The sequence below is a fragment of the Pteropus vampyrus genome, unplaced genomic scaffold (genome assembly GCF_000151845.1).
Source record: "Pteropus vampyrus isolate Shadow unplaced genomic scaffold, Pvam_2.0 Scaffold80, whole genome shotgun sequence".
Lineage (NCBI taxonomy): Eukaryota > Metazoa > Chordata > Mammalia > Chiroptera > Pteropodidae > Pteropus > Pteropus vampyrus.
In genome coordinates, this window is record NW_011888861.1 from 3,889,040 (window position 1) to 3,912,172 (window position 23,133).

A 23,133-nucleotide genomic window follows, 5' to 3' on the forward strand; every position below is an offset into this window, starting at 1 on the left:
GCCTTTGGCTTCTGTCTGACAAACGATGTTCTTATCTGCGAGCCGTCTCCCCATCCCTCTGTCTCATGCTCCCCGAGCCTCAACTTTTCTGAAGAGTACCCAAAATTTTTTTGGTAAATTGTAGTAAGTTTTATTTGTAAAGTGCTCTGGGATGGCAGTTTTCTTGGACTACTTCTTTCCTAACTGCCGAGCTCCTTATGTTAGGGCTGTCTGTCACTTCCTAAAGCCTCCCGCAGTGACTGCTTCCCTTTACCTCCTTGGTGACTGCTTAATATTCAGTGCCATTTCCTTCTCCTGGCTGTCCTGGCCTGTGTGTGTGTGTGTGTGTACGCACGTACACTCATACAGCATATTATAATGATGTGCTTACTGAACGTTTACCGATGGCTTTTTTTTCATTCCACTATTTTTTAATTTGACTGCTGTGTTCTGTGAGTCATCAGTAGCAGCATTATGCATTTAATGGATTAGCTGGTGCCTAAAAATAGCCAAAGCCCTCATGCAAGCAGCACATAAGCCTGTTTAGTCCCTTAGCAGCCAAGGCAAACCAATGTGCCAACATTTCACATGCGGGACCTGGTAGAAATGAATCTAATGTATCCAAAGAGAGAGTGACTGCCCTGTGCACAAAGCGGCCTGTGGTTGGTGATAATCCTCCTCTCGGTTCTAATGCGGAAAGGCTCCAGCAGAGAAACAGTGTCAAACCGTGTGTGTGTGTGTGTGTGTGTGTGTGTGTGTGTGCCTCTCTAAAGGAAAAAAACGGAGAAGAAAAATGCTCTCCTTTAGGTTTTCTGTTATAAGTTCCCCAACTAGGTGATCTTCCATGTATTATTGAAGCAGATTTTCTTGGACCACTGTCGTAACTTTATTGTTTAAAGTAGTTTTAGGTTTACCAAAAACATTAAGCAGAAAGTACAGAGTTCCCAGACAGTTTTCCCTGTTATTAAAATCTTGCATTTGTGTAGTACATTTGTTACAAATGACGAGCCAATAATGGTACGTTCTTGTTAACTAAAGTCCACAGTGTATGTTAGAGTTTACTCTTTGTGCTTTCTGTGCATTTTATTTTTTTTAAGCAAGGCAACCCTTGGTTGACCTCACAGATTGCAAGGACCTTGTCCGCTTACAATCCTTTATTTTTTATTTTTTACGCCTACAGCACCTGGTCTTCCTAGGTGGTCTCCCATCCAAGTACTAACCAGGCCCGGCCCTGCTTAGCTTCCGAGATCAGACGAGATTGGGCTTGTTCAGGGTAGCATGGCCGTAGATGCTTTCTCTGTATTTTGACAAATGTGTAATGTCTTGTATCCAGCATTACAGTATCATACAAAATAGTTTCACCACCCTAAAAATCCTATAGACTTCACCTGTTCCTGTTCCCCACCCCACACACGCAGCCCCAAAGCCCTGGCAACCACTGATCTTTTTACGTCTCTATAATTCTGCCTTTTCCTGAGTATCAGAGCTGGACTCAGGCAGTATGTAGCCTTTTCAGACTGGCCTCTTTCACTTGGCAATATTCATTTAAAATTCCTCCATGTCTTTCTGTGGCTTCAATAGCTTACTTCTTTGAATAATGTTGTTCTTTAAAGCACACATTTTAAGAACTGCCCCCCGTCAAGCGGGGAGGGCAAGTGGGATGGAATCTGTGTCCCTGAGAGCTTGCTGAGCAGGTCCTAACCAGGCCTCCCTGCAGGGGAGGTTCTGGGAGCCACTCGACAATGTATGAGAGGAGCCCAACTTGCCACTTGGGATTTGTGTTTGGAGATGTCTCTGCACTAGGATGTGAGTTTACTGAACCTCCCTGAGACATTTCCAGCAAGGATTGAGTCAGAGTTAGTGTGAACATGATTAAATGTCTTAATCAGAAAACACAGATATCCTTACAGTAACTCGACTAAAGAGTTGTGGCTGTTTTTATTAATGATTTCTAAACACTGGAGTAGATGAATCTCTTGCTTAGCCCCTAAATCGTTGTTCCAGGGTTTTCTGCCATTCTTGATGTTGAGAATGTAGTCATGAAAACTGGCCTTCAAAGACAGCAGACTGGCTTTTCTCTACAGGTAAATTAGGATCAAGAATTTCACTCGCAGATGAAGTTAGGAATTTCCAATTTAATAATTTCACTGAAAGCAAGATAGTCACTGAAACCCAGCTTCTGAGAGATGTCATTGCTCCCGGATACAGGCAGAATTGGTACATTTGGGATAGTATCAAGCAAAAATGTTTTGTAAAACAGATGCCCTTCACATTTGTGAAAACAAGAATTCTTGTTAAGGGAATGGGAGACAAATTTAAACAACAGACGTTTTGTTTCTTTATATCTTGTTTTTGCTGATATGTACATATGTGTGTATATAGACATAGCACCAATCTAAGATTGAAATATACAATCAAACAGCATAAATATGTGTATATGTGTACAGTGTTTAGATACAATAGTTATTGACAAAGTAGTTAAAAGAATTTTATTGAATTTATACACAGTAGAGCCAAGAATGATCATAAAAGCCATTCATTAGCCAGACCAAGAAAGTGACATTGAATAAATAATTACCAGCCCAGACATGTTGCCTTACTGTCTCAGTACCTCCGCCCTGAATAGAAGTTGGAGGTGATCCTTTTAGAAGCATTGGTTTGGTGAGGAGTGGGGGAGGAAAGGGTAGGCACATTTCTCAAAGGAGCAGTAGTGAGCAAGTGGGTGTGTCTGCAGCTTTAGGAGCAGAGCAGGAAACAGCAGAGGAGGATGAGAGGCGATCTGCCCCTAAAAAGAGAAGTACTGGCTACAAGGCATCCAGAGATGAAAGACAGAGGGGCCTCAAGCTGATGTAAGGACACAGACTATTCATGCTCACATTTCATCCTACAGACTGCTTAAAGTATTTGGGAAAGGATGTATTTATGGGATACAAAAATGGGCTATGTTAAGCTGCCAGGAGTTATGTAACATGCTGAGGTTTTATACGATACTGCCCTCAGGAATATATGTTCATTGAGGTTTAATCAGAGACCTTTTGAACCCCGCCCCCCACCCCGCCCACAAGATCATAAAATGAATTAATGATTATTAGCACAGCTGAAATAGCAAAAAGGAACCTCAAGAGTGGACAGAAAGGAACTGAAGTATGATTCCAAGAAGTCATCATGAGCTCAGCATCTGACGGGAACACTAAGTGAGGCTGCTGTGGCTCAGCCCAGGAAGCTGCCTATCTGGGGTGACCCAGACCCGGGGAAGAAGCTGCTTCTCTCCCTGGGGAGGACCGTACACCCAATTTAGTCTTAGCTGGTGAAAAGAAACAAACATTGACCTTTGTTGGCACGTTGGCATCTAAACATTGACTTTTGTTGGCGCGTTGTACCATTGCACTGTTTTTACCGATGGAAGGCAAACACGGAACTAGTTATTCTTTCAGATTTGTACTGAGCACCTGTTATATGTTGAGAAATATCCTAGACTCTGGGGATGGAAGGATGAGCAAAACAGACAGTATCTCAGCCCTCATGAGCAGACAGTCTTGTGGGAGTTTGGGGGAAGAGGTGAAACAGACAAACAAATATATAAATTAAAAAATAATGCGTCAAAAGATAATAAGTGCATGGGGAAAAAACAAAGCAGCATAGAGAGGGTAGGGAAACTATGAGTGGGAGGGCATGTTATTTTAAATAGGGTGGTCGACGGAGCTCTCTCTGAGAAGGGGAACAATAGGCCACGGGAATAGCAGATGCACAGACCCAGAGGCATGAAGGGAGTAAAAGGACCAGCGAAGAGACCAGTGTCACTACAGTGCAGTGAGTAGGGGGTAGCATGCAGACCATGCCAGCCAGACTTGTTCATGGCAATTTTTCCTCCCACTGAGAAGCTGGATTGACCAGGACAGTGGTGGTAGAGGCAATGTGAAATGGTCTCGTTCTAGATGTATTTGGAAGAGAGAACAGATAGGATTTCCTTTGTGATTTGGTATGAGTGTGGTACGAGAAAGAGCCAAGTAAAGTCTGATTCCCAGGCCCTTGACCAAAACTGCTGGAAGAATGGCGGTGCTACTCATGGAGATGATAAGCACATAGGAGGTGTCAGTGGTCAGCAGGTCCATTTTGGACACATTACATTTGAGTTGCTAATAGATATCCAAGTGGACATCATCAAATAACATGGCGGCCAGTAACCAAATATGCCCTTGTGAAGTTGCTTGTTTTGCATGCATGTTCTGTCTCCCCATTGAGTCAAGAACCAGGTTTTAAACAATAGGTACTCTTCTGCAGTTTGTAACATTTAGCAGGTACTCGGTGTTACTTATTGAACTTTATTACCACTGCAAAACCTGGAGTGTGAATACCTGATCAATAACATTTTGAAGGTTTCAGCACCATAGAAGAGACCTGCATGCTCTCAAATTCAAGGAATTCACAGACTTCACAGACTCACTGCTCCAGTTTAAAGTAACATCATGTCACCAAATCTCACCAGCTCTGTTTCATGTCCAAAGCAGTACCCATCGGCATTAGCAGCATGTTTTGAGGTAAATAAGGCTCCTCTCAGAGAATTTCAAGCAGACAGGCCTAACCATATATATTCTCACTGAAAAATCCCTCGTTATTTCTTCATTAACTGTTAATGATCAGTTAACCTTTAAGAATGTTTATATCCTTCTGACAAACCTAATTATGAAATAAAAACAGATTTGTTATGAATACTTTAGTGTGCTTATGTGAGACATGTGCAGTAAGTTTAACTTTCACTAAAGGAAGGGAAAAAACTTATTTTGGTTTACATATATGCATACCCCCAAAAAAGCATATTATCTAAATAATTCAGGCTACATATTTAGGGAGGAGGAAAATATCTAAGGATAAATATTAGCAAGAATAACTAGTGAGGAGGAAAAAAAATTTGGCCTACACTATCCGGTCCTTTGCTTACAATGATCAGATTATCTGAATAATCTTTCACTCCTAATTTGCATAGACACACCTGAGGACGTGTGTGGCATCTCTTCCCAGGATGGCAGAGCTCCTTTGGGAGGAGACAAAGCCAGAATTCAGGAGGAAGGGACCAAAGGCAAGGCTTTGATGTAGTGGAATAGATTGTCCCAAACCTATCCAGGTTAAAATAAATTCCATTATTATCAGTTCTTTTTAATACATATCTTAAATATTATTCTTTCTCCTCATCATGTTCCTTCCATGAAATTTTAGGAAGCTGCTCAAGCTACAGATCACCTCACAGTGTTAATTCTAGGACCTGTCTTTGCAGTTTTGAGATGAGGGAATAAACAAGGACATTCAAAATGCTCCAAAACATTATGCTGTATGTAATGAGAAGCATATGCATTTACATCATAGACTTTGGGATAATCAGTAATGTTTCCTATTATAAAGGCCTCGAAGACGTTTCTTCTTAATGAGTCTGCAGATACTGGTAAGGTGCAAAAGTCTTCAGATAGATTTGTGTATGAGTATACAGGAGATGTTACTACCAGAACATGAAATATTGGCTGCTCTGAGGAGTACATACAATATGGCTTACACATCAAGAAACCGGTAGGTGCTGGACTGTCAACAAGGAGACAGACTGTCCAAATCAGGGAATCATGTAGGAACATGCAAAGCCAAAAAAGAGGCCAGTGTGTTTGCAAATGGGGCTTCTGGTATTATGAACATCACATGACCTCTGACAGGTGTTAGGCAAAGATAAGCAAACAGTGAGTCTAGTAGAGATTCTTATGAGATATTTGCACTTGAAGACTTTGTTTTTATGGCTTGAAAATACAGCTAAACAATCCCCACTGGATGTAGGATTCGTTCCTCTGCTCATCTAGGGCCATTCGTTAATGGCCCGAGGAGATTTGGGACAGGATTTATGGAGCCAGGTCCAGGTTGGTTCTCCCACTGGGCATCACCATCTGATACTGTAACTTATAAGTATGATCGTATATATGTATATGCAAATATAAATGTGTCTGTGATATAAATATAGTTCTGTATTGAATATCAGCCTCGCCACACCACATGCTTACATGGGGAGACTAGAATTGTATGAGTAGATGTAAAGCAGACACTATTTCACAATTTTCTGTACCATGAAACAAATCCATGAGCTCATGCCATTGGTTCCTATTTATTTCAAGTAACATTCATCACTGTTAGGGTAGTGAGAATGTCAAGTTCGTGTCTTTTAGTGATATTTAAATATCTTCATTCACAGAGGCAGAGATCGGGAGCATAGGAAAAAGAAAATGGATTTGGAGGCCAAAGAGACTGAGATTAAATCTCAATTCCACTATCTTATAGCTATGACATTAAGCAAGTGATTTAATCTCTCTGAAACTATAGCTCCATATTCGTAAATTGAAACAACAGTGCTTTTTCACCAGTTTATTGTAAGCATTAAATAAAATGCTTTTTGTGCCTGAATGTTTGATGGATAGTAGGCACTCGAGAAATTTTAGCTCTCATTACATTATTAAAATAGTCCAGAACCATGAAAATTTTCCCCAGATAACATATATATTTATATGGGTTCATGCTCACATACACACTATAATAATAGGCTTTTATATAAATTCACTGTAGTTGTTCCTTCTTTAAAAAAAACATGTCTTCCATGGAGCAAATAAAGTACATCATTCAAGAAGTGTGTCTAGAACTAGACCAATTATAGTTATCAAAAAAGACAAAGTAGATTAAATGAGAAAGCCACGACCCATGTAAATTACATCAAAATTTACTACTTTTTAAGTTTTGGGGGATATTTTAATTATTTATGTGTTTGTGTGTGTGCCTGTGTATAAAATTCAACAGAACATTTTTAATATTGTATGTAGTCAATATTATTTTGATTTACCCTTATAGCTACCATTTTCATGGCTCTTCTTTCTGCATCTACGAACTTCCATCTAATTTCATTTTTCCTCTACCTACAGAATATTCTTTAGTATTTTCTTTAGTGTAGTTCTGTTGGTGGTGAATTCTCTCAATTACTGTTTGACTGAAAGGTGTCTTTATCTTGCCTCATTCTTGAAGAATCTTTTTGCTTGACATAGAATTCTTGGTTGACAGCTCTTTTTCTTTAGCATTTTAAAGATATTCCATTGTCTTCGAGCTTCCATTCTTTTTATTGAGAAGTCTACTATGAGTTTAATTGTTGCTTATCTGGAGATAATGTATACTTTGTTCTGAATGCTTTCAAGATTTTTTCCTTGTCTTTGGTTTATAGCAGTTAAATTATGACCTGTCTAGGTGAGAATTTTTTTATTTTTCCTGCTTGGGGATTAGGTCTTCTTGAATCTGTGGCTTATTGTCTCTTATTAGTTTCAGAAAAATTTTAGCCATTATCTCCTTAACTATTTATTCTGCCCTATGATTTCTCTCCCCTCCTTGCAGGATTCAAATTGTACGTATGTTAGATCTTCTCAATGTGTCTTTTAGGTCTCTTACCCTCTCTTCTGTATTAGCCATCTTATTCTATATAGTTTCTTCTAAAGCTCTAATTAAAGAATGCAGTTCACTAATTTCAACCATGTTTATTCTGTTGGAAAATTCATTGCATGCTTTATTTTAGCAGATGTATTTTTTCTAGAATTTCTAGAGTCTTTTAAAAATAGATTCTAGTTCTCTACCCAAATCCTCAAGCTTGTCTTTAATCTCCTTAAATATTGCAAACATAATCATTTTAAAGTGTATGTCTGATGACTGTATCAGAAACCCATGTGGGTCTGTTTCTATTTTCTGTTGTTTGTGGGTTTTATTCACGTCATCTAGTCTGCTCATGAACCTACCCCTTTTTAATTGAATGTCTTTTCTTTGAAAAATTATAGAAATATTTTAAGACTTAAATTCGTTTTAGGGACTAAGATTATTAAAATCTGAACTACAGACCTCGTGAGGGCCTTTCTGCTTCTGGTTCACCTTCTGGAGTACAGAACTTTGGGATCACAGCCCAAAAGGGTGGATTCACTAGAGAGCACCAGCCCTCCCTTGGTGTACCCTGACTGCCATTCCATGCCCTCCCCGCTACCTCCATGCTCTTTAAATTACCAAAAGCCCAGGTGGTTTCACAGCAGCTTTCAGGGCTTCACTTTGGCATGTGCAGGTACCCCCAGAGAACTAGCCCCCAGAAACAGGTTTAGATCTCTGGGCCATCACCCTTTCCTGATCCTCACCCAGGGTTTTTTTTTTTTTTTTTACTATGTTATCTTCCATCTAGTGCCGTAAGAAATATTTTTTACATTTTGTCTAGAGTGTTGTTTGTTTTTCAGAGTATTTTGCTGTCTTCAGCAAGAAAGTTGGTCCAGATTACCTAATCTACTACTTCTACTAAAATTGACTTTTTAAAACAACTTCATTGTTTTCTTTTTCTTTTTTTACATAGCATAAAGTTGAAGAAATTAACTTTCTATGAAAAGATATTAAAACCTCGAGTGCATTTCAACCTAATTAAATGACAACCGTAAGACTTTCGCTGGACAGTTCGCAAATCCCTCCGCGCTGTCTCATTGTCTTTATTCACATAACATTTCTGAGAATATCTTTTCCTTGCAATCACACTTCTACTCCACTCTCATTGTTTTTTACCCCGTCGTTTTCTAATACTCAACGCTGCGCCTCATTCAAGAAGACTTCCTTATCTCTTCTCCAGACTGGGCTATGCCTTTCCTCTGCCCTCTTACAACTTAATTCTGTACAAAGTATTATAACCCTACTCGCCGCATTGGCAATTATTGTTCATGTGCCTTTTTGCCCACTTAATTGTGAACTTCTTTGGGATCAGGACTAACTTTTTCAATTTATTTCCTTAGCACAGTGCATGGCACCTAGATGGAGAAAATGGCAGCTATTGAAAGGATACCGGGCTTCTCCCAGTTTCAATATTTGTTTTTTCAGACAAATGCAGAGACTGATTTGAGTGCCTGGGTCTTCACGCTGTAGATGGGCCAAGTACTCAAGCTCTATATATCCCTTTACCTTCTTCCAGCAATATCCTCCCCCCAAACCTCTTGAGAAATCCTGCCCCTCCCTCAGGGTCCTGGGAAAGCCCTTCTGGCTCACTCCAGCCCTCACTGATTCTACTCACCTTAAGTTCCTAGAGTATACACTCATTTATCCGATAAAAAAAATTAGCTTGAACCATGTGCCAGATACCCAGTACCTGCCTCATGGAGCTTACAGTCTAATTCTGATCCACGTCAGCTCTTTCAAACACGAGAAGTGTATTTGTCCAGGGAGCTGTTAAAGCACAAGACCGTGTCTTGGGCTTGAGTCACGCGCAGAGTCTTGCTCTGTGCTGAGCACTAAATAGATGCCCCGTCATCCTTGGGGGTCAATTGACTTATTTTAACGAGACCAGCTATGGAGTTGATACCCAGTAAACTGATCCTTTGAATACCGAATGGACTCTTATGCTGGACAGTTTTTCTCGCAGCTTCTGCCCAACATCTGTATACGGTAAGTACAGGTACAGCAGAAAATTAAGAGCCTCATTTGCGTGCGTTTGTGGAACTAAGTCCTATTTTTTTCCATTTGGCTTCTGTACGTGTGGGTGAAATAAAACCAGTATAAAATGTTTTCATTTGTTTCCTCTCTCTTTCCTCTCCCTGTCTCTCACTGTTTCCACAGGTCAGCGTGGAAGTTTTGGTAGAGTATCCTTTTTTTGTGTTTGGACAGGGCTGGTCATCCTGCTGTCCAGAGAGAACCAGCCAGCTCTTTGATTTGCCGTGTTCCAAACTCTCCGTTGGGGATGTCTGCATCTCGCTGACCCTCAAGAACCTGAAGAATGGCTCTGTTAAAAAGGGCCAGCCCGTGGATCCCGCCAGCGTCCTGCTGAAGCCCTCAAAGACAGACACCCTCACGGGCAGTAGACACAGATATGCTGAGCAGGAAAACGGAATCAATCAGGGAAGTGCCCAGATGCTCTCTGAGAATGGCGAACTGAAGTTCCCAGAAAAAATAGGATTGCCTGCCACGCCCTTGCTCACCAAAACAGAACCCAGCAAGCCCACAACAACAAGGAAGAGGAGGTGGTCGGCACCGGAGACCCGCAAACTGGAGAAGTCAGAAGACGAGCCACCCTTGACTCTTCCTAAGCCTTCTCTAATTCCTCAGGAGGTTAAGATTTGCATTGAAGGCCGGTCTAATGTAGGCAAGTAGAGGCAGTGTGGGGAAAGGAAATTTGGCTCTCCCTTATCATTTGTATCCAGATTACTGTACTGTAGGCTAAATAACACAGTATTTACATGTTATCCTCTTCCTTTAGGTTTCTGTTATAACCTTGTCATTAGAGTTACAGCTGGTGTCACGCAGGAGACTGGTGCATATGCTTTTTCCACGAGTGTCTGTCAGTGGGCGGGCAGGGGGCCAGAGCCAGGCCAGTCCAAGCACCAGGCATCCTAGTGGAAACGAATATGGCTTCAGAGTGCCTGCCTTTTCTAGCAGCACAGAAGCATCCACTGGGCGCTGACTTCTGCTAGTTTGATGAGAAAGTTCTGCGGGGAGGGAATTGCAAGGGTGAGTGTGTGTGGGGCTACAGGGGCGCTGCAGCGAGTGAGGGGCTTTTTCTCTCTGCCTCCCTCTGTCTCACTTTCTCTTGCTCTCAGCACGGGACTGGAGGTCCAGAGACGTGTCCTCAGGAGGTTCTCACGTGCGAAATAAATATCAGGAATCCAGCTACAGGGCATCCTAGAAAGGCAACAGACAGCAGATGGAAAGCTAACCGTGTATAAGAACATTTTTTTCCTCCAACATATTTTACAATAAAAGCAACTTTTAATCATATAGATATATATTTCCCCCTATGGGGCCTGACTGCACTGATTTTTTTTTTTTTTTTTTTAAAAAGAGCAACTGCCACACGTGGAATTTCGTTTCTGCTTCACTAGTGCAGTGATGTCTCCAGGGTGTCTGGCGGGCATAGCAGCCCCTGCTCGCATCGCTCCATGTGGGGGGCGGTGTGACGGGTGGGGCTGGGAGAGTGAACACCCAGTCTTGTTTCTGTGCAGTGTTAGGAATATCAATCAGGTTATCGCATTGACTTCGCTCCCAAGAAGTAGACGCAAACTGCCCTTGAGAGAGCAGCAGAAGCTCTTCACATTGCGTTTGCAGATCTTTTGTCTCTTAACTCTAGTACTGTTTATAGTTCATGACTATGGACAACTTGGGTGCCACTTTTTTCAGATTCCAGTGTGACGTGAGGAATTAGATTTTGAAGATGAGCATATATATTACTATCTCTAAGCACTTAAAATGCTGTTCACACTTTATTACCAAGCATCTTGGTCTATCATTCAACAAGTACTGTATCTCACTTTAAAGTCTTTGGGAAGAAAAACAAAAAACTAAGTTGCTTTCTTTTTTCAACACTGTAACTACATTTCAGCTCTGCAGAGTTTCTCACCTCAAGATATTGAAAGTTTCAATGTGGTTTAAAAGGATGAATGTGAATTATGAACTAGTATGTGACCATGAATGACCACCAAGTACAGCCTGACAGGAAGGCACTTTTCACTTTGATGTTTGAGAAAGAATTAAAGGCCTATGCAGAGCTGGCAGAGAAACTGAGAGAAAAGGGATGGAAAAAAGAATACTCATTTTTGTCCAGTGTTTTCCTTTTTTAGATGAACTTTTAAAGAACCTTGCGATTTGCACATCTTGAGTTTATAATTTGTGTGATATTCCTGCAGTTTTTATCCAATAACATTGTGGGAAAGGTTTGGGGGACTGAACGAACATAAATAAATGTAGCAAAATTACTTTCTAACCTGCCTAAATCCTAGGCCGTTTTATAAGGTTATGTTCCTTTCAGAATTAATTTTGGTCTTTCTACCGCATCTGTCACAAAAAACAGGTCTTAGCAGGACAACTCTGAGAATTTTCTTCAGATTCATTGAGAGAGTTTTCCATAAAGACATTTATATATGTGAGCAAGTTTTTTTTTTTTAAAAAAAAACAACTATTACTTTATTATTGTTGTTATTAATGTTATTTTCAGAATGACTTTTTTTTCCATCTGAAATCAAATCAAGATTTCATGTTTGGTACAAACCCAGAAAGGGTATTTCATAGTTTAAACCTTTCATTCCCAGAGATCTGAAATATTGTTCGTGGGTTTTGAGTTTGCATCTTAAAGTGCTTTAAAAAAAAAATTTTATAAGTAGGGAGAAATTTTTAAATATTCTTACTTGAAATGGCTGCAACTAGTCCGAACAAATATTTATCTGATTTTTCTTCTACCATTGAAAATAGTACTTCTTCCATTTCACGAATTTAAAAAGAATTCTAATATCAACCCACATTTTGGCTATCTAGTATTCCTTCACATTTAGTTCTCAACAGGACTAATGATTTTTATTAACCATTTTCTGGGATGTACCAAAAACATTTGAATAGATTTAGAATAGCTAGAACCAGTCTTTGACTTTCTTTAAAATCCATGACCTTCTCAGCATGCTAGCAGAGAGCTGGGTGGGCCCATCCTCAAAGTCATAATGCTTATTTAGCGCTGTATTTTTTTTTTTTTTTTTAAGCATTTCTGTTCAGAGAACTTGCTTAATCTTCCATGTATTCTGCTCAGGGCACTTGCAATTATTAGGTTTTGATTTTCTTTTTGTTTTATAACCTTTGATGGTAAGAGGAATACCGGGCTGCCACATCGACTTTGTCCTCATTAGTACCACTATTTACAGCCACTCACGTGGACTCAGAAAAACACACACCAACCTTTTGGCTTACTTCGAGTAGTAAACTAACTGGATCCACAACACCAACACTAAAATGAGAAAACATATATGATTTGGAGCAATAGGAACATCGTCATCATTTTCGTGCTTATATTTCAGGTATAGGAATTATAAGAGAATTGGTTCTTTCTAAACGTCGTCCCATTTCATCCTCTTGCTTTTTTAGCATGTGCAATATTTTCCGTGCCAATAGAGTCTCATCAGTGTGCTCTAGTTAAAGCTCACACCCTTTCGGCTTTTTCCTTGTTCGGACGGAAGGAGCCGGGAATGAGAGAGCCTCCCGCTGCAAGCTCCCCTACTGCTGCGGATGCTGAGTGCTGGGCGGGAGCCTTCAGGAGCCCCAGGTGTCGGTTGCCATGTTGCAGAAAGAGCAAGCAAAGGAGATCTAGGGGACGAGCTGCAGTTCCCCCTGTCACCACAAGGAATAGTGAAGGTGGAATGTGGACAGGAAGGAGGCAGAGTCATTTCTAAGGCACACTCTGGAGCAACATAGCCAGGATCAACCCATTTTTCAAGCTCTTGTCTGCGAGTGTGCAGGCCCCTCCTCAGGTCTGTGTCCTTGAGACTTTGAGCTGTGCCTCTGAACCTGGGCAGGAAGTGTGGCCTGGTGTGTGCTTGCGCTCTGAGCGTGCCAGCCAGTGGCTGCGGAGGGGGCCACCTGCGAACACTGGTCACCACTCCTCTGTGGCAGCTTTCTCTTCAAATAGGAAGAACATCCAGGGGACAGGGAACTTCCTCTTGTTTGCAGACATTGGCGAGCCCGAGGCTCCCAGAGCAGCCTTTGTCACCGCTCCTGTGTAGCAAACCTAACAATGACAGGCATAGAAATTCTTCGGTGCCCTGAAGCTTACGAGGATCAGCCATGTGCCTCTGTACTATGTCCACTTTGCAATATTTACTGACAGCTGTCTTTAGTTCTTTCTTTACTGTTTTCCATTTTAAAACTAATAACAGCAGGCCTTTTACGTTTACAATGGAACACAATCACCAAGAAATTAGTCAGGGTGAAAAGAAAAATAAATAAATAATAAGAAACCGACAAACAAGAACCTCTCTTTATAGGGATTTCTAAATATATAAAATGACTGTTCCTTAGAATGTTTAACTTAAGATTTATTTCAGTTTGTCTGGGCCACATTGTGGGCGGGGGGGCGGGGCGGAGATAAAGAGATGGGTGCCACTTACCTCAAATCTTTTAAAATGGAAATTCAAATTGCATTTTCATTTGGACTTTCAGGATAATTTTCTACGTCGGTCAATTTTTTGTTGTCCCCCAACTCACCCAGTTTGCTTTGGGATGATTTGATTTTTTATTGTTGTTGCTGTTGTTGATCCCATTTCTAACGTTGAATTTGTGACCCTATGTGTTTTTCGTTAGGTGAGTGTGTTGGGTTTTTTTTCCCCCGCCAGGAAGTGGCAGCATCTTCCTTCTCCCCTACAAGGAACTCTGCGGAAACTTTCACACCTCTTACTCAGGGACGGGGCTGGCGTGTGTGTGGTACACTGATGCGTTCAGAAGCAGCACTTTGATTGCTCTGGAGTAGGGTTGTACAACTTCAAGGAATGTTTGGATTTCCTGCATCTTGTGGATTATTCCTTAGATACTGCATAGATTGCAATATAATGCTGCATGTTCACGACGAACAGTAGCTCCTAGTAATCATAAAAATCCACTCTTTGCACATAGTTTGATCTTTACTGAAATATGTTGCCAAAATTTATTTTTGTTGTTGTAGCTTTGGAATTTTTTGTTGTTTGTTTCTTAAGGAAACAACTGACAATGCCCTTTAACATCTGTGACTACTAAGGAAACCTATTCTTTCATAGAAAAATCTCAAATGCTTTTGAAGACACTAACGCCATGCTATTTCAGATTTGGGTGAAGAAGCAGAGCTCTTGGGACAGAAGGCCAGGCTCTTTGAGCTGTGTTTGGTTGTCATGGCTACTGTGTCATGAACCGCAAACAGCTCAACAAGCTGTGGCCCGTTCTCTCCTGAAACCCTTTGCACTTCCTATTTCCTAGTCACCCGTGATGATTCCAGGTGAAAAAAGGGCCAGCAGTCTCCGTGGCCCAATCCAGCCTCTTCGGTGGCGATATGAAAGAAAAGGGAATTTTGCTTTTTTTAATTTTTTTAAAGTGGAGTAGAGGCCTTTGCTTCCACTTTTGTGTTTTCAACCCAGAATTTCTGAAATAGAGAATTTAAAACAACATCAAGTAATAAAGATACAGAGAATATACTTTTTATAAAGCACATGCATATGCTATTGTGTTGGGTTGGTTTCCTCTCTTTTCTATGGACAGTGTTGTGTTTCTGTTGATCGGGAAACTCCAAACAATTTGCACACCTCTACTCTGGAGCCGAGATTTCTTCTACATAGATGACCTCGCTTCAAATATGTTACCTTACTGATAGGATCTTTTCTTGTAGCACTAGACCTTGTTGGAATTTTCTTTAAAAAAAAAAAAAAAATGTACACCTAATTTGAGAAGCTGAAGAAAAAAATTTTTTTGAAGCACTCACTTTGAGGAGTACAGGTAATGTTTTAAAAAATTGCACAAAAGAAAAATGAATGTCGAGATGATTCATTCAGTGTTTGAAAGATATGGATCTGTTGAAACAATGAGTTTCATACCTTGTTTGTAAAAAAAAAAAAAGCATAAAGGTTGAAAGTTACATGTTTTTATGTATATAGAAATTTGTCATGTCTAAACGATGAGATTTGTATGGTTATGGCCTGGAAGAATTACTACGTAAAAGGCTCTTAAACTATACCTATGCTTCCTTTATGTTTTTGTTACATAGAGCCCTCTTCCGAGGGAGGGAAACTCTGTATTCTGCAGTTTGAGAATATCGTTCATTCCTATGCTGAAATACTTCTCTGAGCTCCCTTCTTACTTTAAACTTTTAAGCCATTGCAACTCCTTTTTCTTCAGAGATGATGTTTGACATTTTCAGCACTTCCTGTTCCAATAAACCCAAAGAATATAATCCTGAACAAGAAGTGTTTGTAACAAGGGATCCTAGCTACCAATAAAACAGGACTCATTACAAGGACGAAAAAAAAAAAAAAGTTCAGCCTTCTTTCCCCCCACACCTCATTTAAATGGGGGAGGGGGGTAAAACACGAGTTTCAATTTAAATGCCTCATTTTACTTTACTTTTTTTTCTTTGATATCGAGGCCGAAATAAATGTGGGGCAACTTCTCAGAAGAGTCATGTTCTGTCCAAAAATCAAGCCAGACAGCGGATACTGGACAGCTGTGAGATACTGAGCAAACCCACTTACAGTTCTTTAATTCAGAATCTCAGCTTCTCCCTTCCCGTTAAATGCAATGTTTCTGGTAGCTGAAATTCACCTGTACAATGGCGGAAGGGAACAGTGGCTACGGTTTTTCGTGTCCTCTTGACTTGCATACAGACTGTTCAGCTGTATTAAAATTAAGTGCATTTGGCCAATATGTAGTATCTATACAATAAGTCTCTAAGAATTTCCATAACTTTTCTTATCTGAAAGGACTCAAGTCTTCCACTGCTGATAATTGGAGACTTCGCCCAAGTTTTCTTTCCCTTCAGTTTGTTCATTTGCTGTCTGGGTGGCCACTGAGCCTGTCTCCTTTTCCATGGCCAGTCCGAAGGCCTCGTTGGAAGCTCTGTTTACAGTAATCTTTGCTGAGATAGTATACTGTCCTCTGGAATACCAGGTCTGAAGTGACACTAGCTTAGAGCTGTCGTCTTCGAAGAGCAGATACCAAGAAGCCAGGTGTGTGGGTTTCATCTGGCTCTCATAGGAACTGCCTGCTCTCATTACCTGGTCCGGGGGTGGGGTAAATTCTTTAGCCAGTGAACATTAAACTTGATACCTGTGCATTCGGTTCTGTGGATACTGCCCTTTCGGCCTTCTGGAGAGGTGTCTTCCTCCCCAGCCATCACTGCTCACCTGTAAACCCAAATTAGTGTCCGCTGAAGGGAGGTTCCAGTAGAGCCCTGCTGGTGGCTTGTAGTTGACAGAGTCCTAATTCCTAGCCAGTGGGATCTTGGCCCCAGAGCCATCTCTGAGATCCGTACCCATGGATGTTTTAATGTCAGATCATTACCCACCAAACTTCCAATTGTATGCCTCCCACCGGCCAAGGGAAAAGAGACACCAGAACTGAGGGCACGATCAGAATGACATGGCCAGTACAGAGGAGAACTAGGGAAGGGGTGATGTTTTGCACCTTATCAAAAAGAAAATATTAAGTTCATACATAGTTAAGAGCTTTTATTGTGACAGGAGAACTTTTTTCCATATGCGTGCATACTCTCTGTAATTCCAGTGTAAAATATTGTACTTGCACTAGCTTTTTTAAAACAAATATTAAAAAAATGGAAGAATTCATATTCTATTTTCTAATCGTGGTGTGTCTATTTGTAGGATACACTCGAGTCTGTTTATTGAATTTTATGGTCCCTTTCTTTGATGGTGCTTGCAGGTTTTCTAGGTAGAAATTATTTCATTATTATAATAAAACAATGTTTGATTCAAAATTTGAACAAAATTGTTTTAAATAAATTGTCTGTATACCAGTACAAGTTTATTGTTTCAGTATACTCGTACTAATAAAATAACAGTGCCAATTGCAAATGTGTCCTTGCTTTGTGTCAGGTCCCCGAAGAAAGATGAGGCCAAGAAAATGATGGGAATTCCTCATTTACCCCCACTGTGATCACTGGGCAGGTTTGGGGTGAGGGGGCATTGACAAGGCATTGCCTTTACTACCAATTTTTTAGGGGAGAGGGTAGGTCATTATGAGGTTCTGAGATAAAAGGCACATTTCAATATTTGATGTCTTGCCTTGTTCAGTTTGTGTCTATTTCTCCAATCACTGTTTAGAAGATATATTCATTTCTAAACAATATTTGGCAGCTTTGTGGGCCCATGCAGCATTATCGATACATTCTAGACAAGTTTGCTGCAAACCTGTAAATGGTCTGAAGGCACAAAGTTCACTCATGTCTCCTGTAGTTCATACCTATTAAAAACAACAAGTAGGGGGGCCACCTGGCATGCAGAGGGGCCTGTTTGCCTCGAGAGTACTACACCCCAGTTTTGCAGTGTGCCATCTCAGAAAGATGTGACTTAGTAGTTGCCCCAGAAAGTAATTGTTCAAGGACGCGTAACTTTCAGTGACCTCCCCGCTCCCCTAGTCCCATCGCATATGTGGCTCTCAAGTCCTTACAGGTGTCAGGTCCTGAATAGGCAGAATAGGACTCTCGCGAGTTCACTTAACTCGGGGAGGAACGGGTGACTCCTTTCCTTTTACTGTCTTCCTGGTTAGGTGTCTAAGGACATCCTACCAGGACTCCCCTCTCAGGGTTGAGGCCTTGACACGTTGTGAATGTCGGTGTGTGAAAGAACGTGCACTAAACCAGCAGTGGATAGGTGAGCCTTGTAGCCCAGACAGGAAGAGCTGTCATGTCCCCTCCTTGTCCACAGCAGTCTGGCTGGACATGCTGCGTGCTGGGGGCAAGTCTGGGGCAGCAGTCTGAATCGCTGCCTTCTCGTTTTAATATTAGATGCTGACATATTAGAATCTATTAATATTAGGTTCTGACAAGTTTGGGGTCCAATGGCTGCTGAGACTTACCTCAACTGGTCACATTGATTAGGGAAAACCCTTTGCTTCACATGCTGCAATAGGGCCCCGAGATGAACCGCATTTAGGTCACTGGCTCTCCTTCCCATCCACTGCTTCGTAGGCAGGCCCGCAAAGTGGTAGCAGGGCTGCGCTTTGATCTGTGTGTCCTGTATGACACCTGGTCTGAGGGCTGCTCCGGTGTGGGCTTCCCACAGCCCATTCCTACTGGAGACAGAGATGAATTGGCTACAGAAAAGGGTTGACGGAGCCTTAGAAGTGCTGCTTTTTGTGAAGCCTCTGCTTCGAAATGATCCTGACAAGTTCATGGCTTTTTCAATAACTCAGGTTTCACTCCTAAAAACTGGGTGAGGGACCTGCCTTCGGTTTCTGGAAACAAAAAACTAGTCGGCGAAGCCTCTACACAAGGCAACACAGGAAGATGCCGCTGCAGAGGGTTGCCCAAAGGCCACACGGGGCCGACGGGCACCTCTTCCTTGACCTCTGGGTGCAGCACAGGAGCCCAGTCAAGAGACACTGGTAACAGTCCCTTACTACTGACGACTGCTGGTACATTTTAAATGGCTTTCTTTAGGTCCTCCTCTCCCTCTTATTTTGCAATTAAAAAAAAAAAAAGAAAACCTCTTAAAACTAAAAAACTTAAGGGCTTGAGTGTCAAACCTATCTTCCACACAAACAGCATGGCGCTCATACCTCACACAGGCAGCAAACAGAAAAGGTGGGGTGTCTCCAGTACAGCCCGCATCCTGCTCTGTGTTAAACATCCTCTTGACCCTCGTTATCTCACAGGTGTAGCCATTCATGTTTCTACAAGAATTATTCTTAATGGATGTGGGGGGAAAAGGTATTACAACCGAGTTAAAATTGCTGGATCTTCAGCTGTAGTCTTCCAGGACTGAAAACGGACCTCCAATTTCCAGAGTGTGAAGATTTGGTTGGAGTCTTCATTTGGTGTCAGTCACCATGGACATCAGGCCATTAATTTGCCCTCAAACAGTAGGACCGTGTGGCCCTTCCCTACTCCAGGGCCATCGCCTGCCTTTTCAAAGGAAATCTAATCCTCTGTCAGCTACTTTAACCTTTCTAAGTAAATACAGGAAAATATCCTGGTCTGCATACACTTTCCAGTCCTGTTACTCAAGCAGTGCTTCAAAAAGTGGCCTGCGTCATTAATTCATCCACGTCCACTATTTAAACCAGTGCCATAGTCGACTGCTGTACTCCTGCCAAGGCCATGGGACCTTCTCCAAGAAAAAGAAACTAACCAGTCGATGAGCTGACCATTATACAGGAGAGCACCATGTGGTCCTTCCTTCAAAGCATTAATCACCATGACGCGGGAAAGTTCTAACTCGTATTTTTAAACCAATGTCTCTTAGGAAACCACTGGTCAAGGTGTTTGCTGTTTTGTTTTGTTTCCCAGTGGGATTCTACCTGCTAATTTTTTGGTGGATTACCTTTCAATAAAACAGCCTATGGAATTTCCAAATAATGTATAATCTCTTTGAGAGGCCAACCTGACCGGCTGGGACTGAGAAGGGAAGGGGAAGAGATCGAGGAAACAAAACTAAATGAAAAACCAGGACAAGGACAGGGAAAGCTTCCCAGAAGGAGCACCAAACTGGTAGTGACAGATGGCGTGTCCCCAAAAGGCCTGTGTAACAAAGACGGTGGAAACACGTCACCGAACCTTGTGTCTGCGGGAAATCAATTCTTCAAGTTTGTATGGTCAAATTGCTTTTGTTCTTTTCCAGCAAACAGAAGCTGGAGGGAGGAGATGCCAGTTACTCTGACTGCAGCCTGCCACTCCATTCCTTCCCTCCCCTCCCCTCCCAACCCAAGATGCCTTCTTTGACTTAGAGCCAAGAGTGGCTTGCCACTAGCATGTCTGGTAAGGAAGTGGGAACTCCTCAGCTTCCCCTACAACTTGGTTCCTGGAAATGCAAACTCCAGCACTCAAGCAAGTCTTAAGATAACAGCATTATATTAAAGTGAAACCATTTTCTTTTTAAAAAAGAAAGAAAAAGGTGCAAGGGTTAGTTTTAACAATGAGGTTATGAGTTCCGGGCAGCTGGGCTCTGACCACTGACCCTCTAAGTGCCCGGCTTCCGGGCCCCCAAAAGGCACTAGGGGAGCCCTAAAGCCTGCAGGCAGCAGAAGGAGGCAGCATTCCACCATTCAGGAGTAGCCGGAAGCTCTGATGTGACAGAAGGAAGGAGATGAAAGCAGCTGTGTGTGGAAGCTTCCATGAGCAGGGCCATCACTTCATCTGCAAGGTTAGCTGAACACAGTGTTGTGCTGCTGGGTCACTCGGATGAACGTCGTCCTCTTGCTGAGCTCTTTGAGTTTGGCGGCCCCCACATAGGTACAGGTAGACCTCAGTCCCCCAAGAATATCCAGAATCGTGTTTTCTACATCCCCTTTGTAAGGCACTTCCACAGTCTTGCCCTCAGAGGCTCTGGAAGGAAAAGGAAAAGTTCTTCAATCTGGTTCTTTTTCCTTAAAGACCCAGCCAGAATTCTCCCCAGCTTTAGCACCTTAAGCAGCCTCCACCCTGACCCCACTCCCACGCTGCTACAAATGCCAAGCTGATCGTGCCAGGATCTCAGATGAACGTGTTCCTCCCATCCAAAATGCATGACCTCACCGCTGGGCACTCAGAGTGCCAGGAAAAGGAAAGTCTTTGTCAGCAACACTGGAGGAAGTCACAGATCCGTACCATCCTGCACGATGACATTTCAGCAGCATGCCTCTGCTCTGCCCCTAACAGACACCAACTCCATTTTTCTACCCCACCTAATCTGCACACCAACCTCCAAATGACCAGGAGCCCAAATGCCCAAGGGAAAGGAGAACAGACCTGGTGGGTTAGTAGTGAACAACCCCTGCCACCGCTTCTTCCGCTTGCCCTCCCCAATCGACAACAGAAAAGGCCTGGAGCTTCGCCCTTCTGCATGCCAGCTCTCTGATCCGACACTGAGTGTCTTCAAAGGGGATAATCAAGAGGAAGAGGAGGATGACCAATAAAATGAACACCTCTACCTCTACCAGGTGACATGGGAACTTCTGCCAGCAAGATACAGCATCCCCCCTCTAACGGCCTGCCTTTCTGGGGAGCCCTTTGTTGAGCATGTCCCTCCAGCTCACTCCCTGCAAGGCATTTACACCTATTGTTCCGGGCGAGGTGTGGGGGTCCCAGCAAGGTGGAACCAGAGTAGCACCAGGAAGTTCTTGCCACCAGAGGCTTCAGGGCTTTCGTTAGCATCATTCCCATTTTCAGAGGAACATTTAGAAATGCAGAAGGGCTGGCATATGGCACAAACACTAAGCAATATCGAACTGTCCTTCCTGAGCCATTGTCCCAGTCTTCACAAGGCCACCAAGTAACACTGATTCTACATGTCAGGTCCCCTTCCTACAAAATGGAGATACAGTCCAGACTTGCTTTTGAAGAGACTGCACGAGAATCTATGTAAAATTCTAAGGGCCAGAAAATCTGGAAACTAACAACCAACTTCTGGAACTTTCTCTAGCTGGTCTCTTCAACCGGAAAATAGCACTTTTTGATTAGAAACCTAGAATTTCAAAAGGGTATTAACTCTTGTACACTGAAATCTACACATGCAAGACTACCCTTGGGTAAAATCTAGCTATTTAAACCATCAACTAGACCAAGGGTTGGCCTAGTAGCTGGCTTAGAGCACCAATATCATAAAGCAAGTCACTGGTCACGCACAAGATGATTCATGTCACTGTACTCTGTGATTAGAGATCAACATCTATGCACATGTGCTTGCAATGACTGCCATTTCATTTTCTTAAAGCCTGGGGTCTTCCTGGGGCTTAGTGGAGATTATCCAGATTCTCATCATTGCTTATCTGCTAACTGGTGACGGCACCTTTTTGCAAGTCATTTATTGTTGATGCTCAAGTCTTCTCATCCATAAAGAGGTTCTTTGATCTGTCTCACATGGAAAGGGTGAGAACTAAATGGTTAATGACTGGGAAGGAACTAGCAAAGTATAAATAACTCTGCCTCAACTAAATATAATATCAAATAGGAGAACCATCCTTACGAGATAATGGTGATGAGGCTGCAAACTGCCAGGGAAAGAGAAGGGAGGGAAGATGAGAGGGAGGGAGGCAAGCAGAGAGAGAGAGACAGAGAGAACGGATGCAGACTTCAGGGCTTAGGCAGCCTTTGCATTAAGGTTCTAATTCCTTCGGCATTTCCCTTCCTTGTCTAACATTCGAATCTGCTTCCAGAACTGAGTCTTCATAGTCCTGAATATTTTATTTTCTGATGTGTCTAGACCCTGCTGAAATTACAGATGATCTTTCTTTTAGCCCCTTGGCTTCTGTTTGTGTTACAGCTTAGTCTGGCCTTCCCTATCTGCTTTTATTAGAACCCAAAACAGATGCAACAGCTAGAGGGCAAAAAAATGTACTCCTGGCAAAGCATCTAGCTGCTGCTGAATCACAATGGCTCCGATTACGTACCAGAACACAGGAGACCCTGCTCGGTGCTGGTGAAGCACTGAGCTCCTTAGCCAGAGGTCCAGGTTAGCACCGAGGCGGTAATCCCACCCCATCGCTGCAAACAGTGCAACCTCCTCCACGGGTTACCACGGGGGAGACAGAAAACCCTCTGACGCTGCATGGGAAGAAGCGCCACCCTTGTTCTGCTGCCTGACACTGCCAGGGAGGAGGTATAAATGTAGTCCCCTACTCCTTTTCCCACCTTGCCTTCCCCATACTACAACATCG

General features: G+C 42.3%; 2 protein-coding genes and 1 pseudogene across 12 annotated transcripts in view; 1 reads left to right on the forward strand and 2 right to left on the reverse strand.

Moving 5' to 3' along the window:
* ATXN1 (ataxin 1) overlaps positions 1 to 17,354 on the forward strand; it is a 372,466-nt gene extending 355,112 nt beyond the window's left edge. For all 11 annotated transcript variants that reach the window (XM_023532254.1, XM_023532253.1, XM_011362861.2 and 8 more), the window contains one exon: positions 9,613 to 17,354. In XM_023532254.1, the coding sequence (XP_023388022.1) occupies positions 9,613 to 10,143 (531 nt within the window). In that variant the 3' untranslated portion in view covers positions 10,144 to 17,354. The remainder of the gene's footprint in view (positions 1 to 9,612) is intronic.
* LOC111741604 lies at positions 1,151 to 1,269 on the reverse strand (annotated as a pseudogene).
* A 2,977-nt stretch (positions 17,355 to 20,331) lies between the features above and the next one.
* GMPR (guanosine monophosphate reductase) overlaps positions 20,332 to 23,133 on the reverse strand; it is a 41,878-nt gene continuing 39,076 nt past the window's right edge. The window contains exon 9 of the mRNA XM_011362868.2: positions 20,332 to 20,824. Within this exon, the coding sequence (XP_011361170.1) occupies positions 20,644 to 20,824 (181 nt within the window). The 3' untranslated portion in view covers positions 20,332 to 20,643. The remainder of the gene's footprint in view (positions 20,825 to 23,133) is intronic.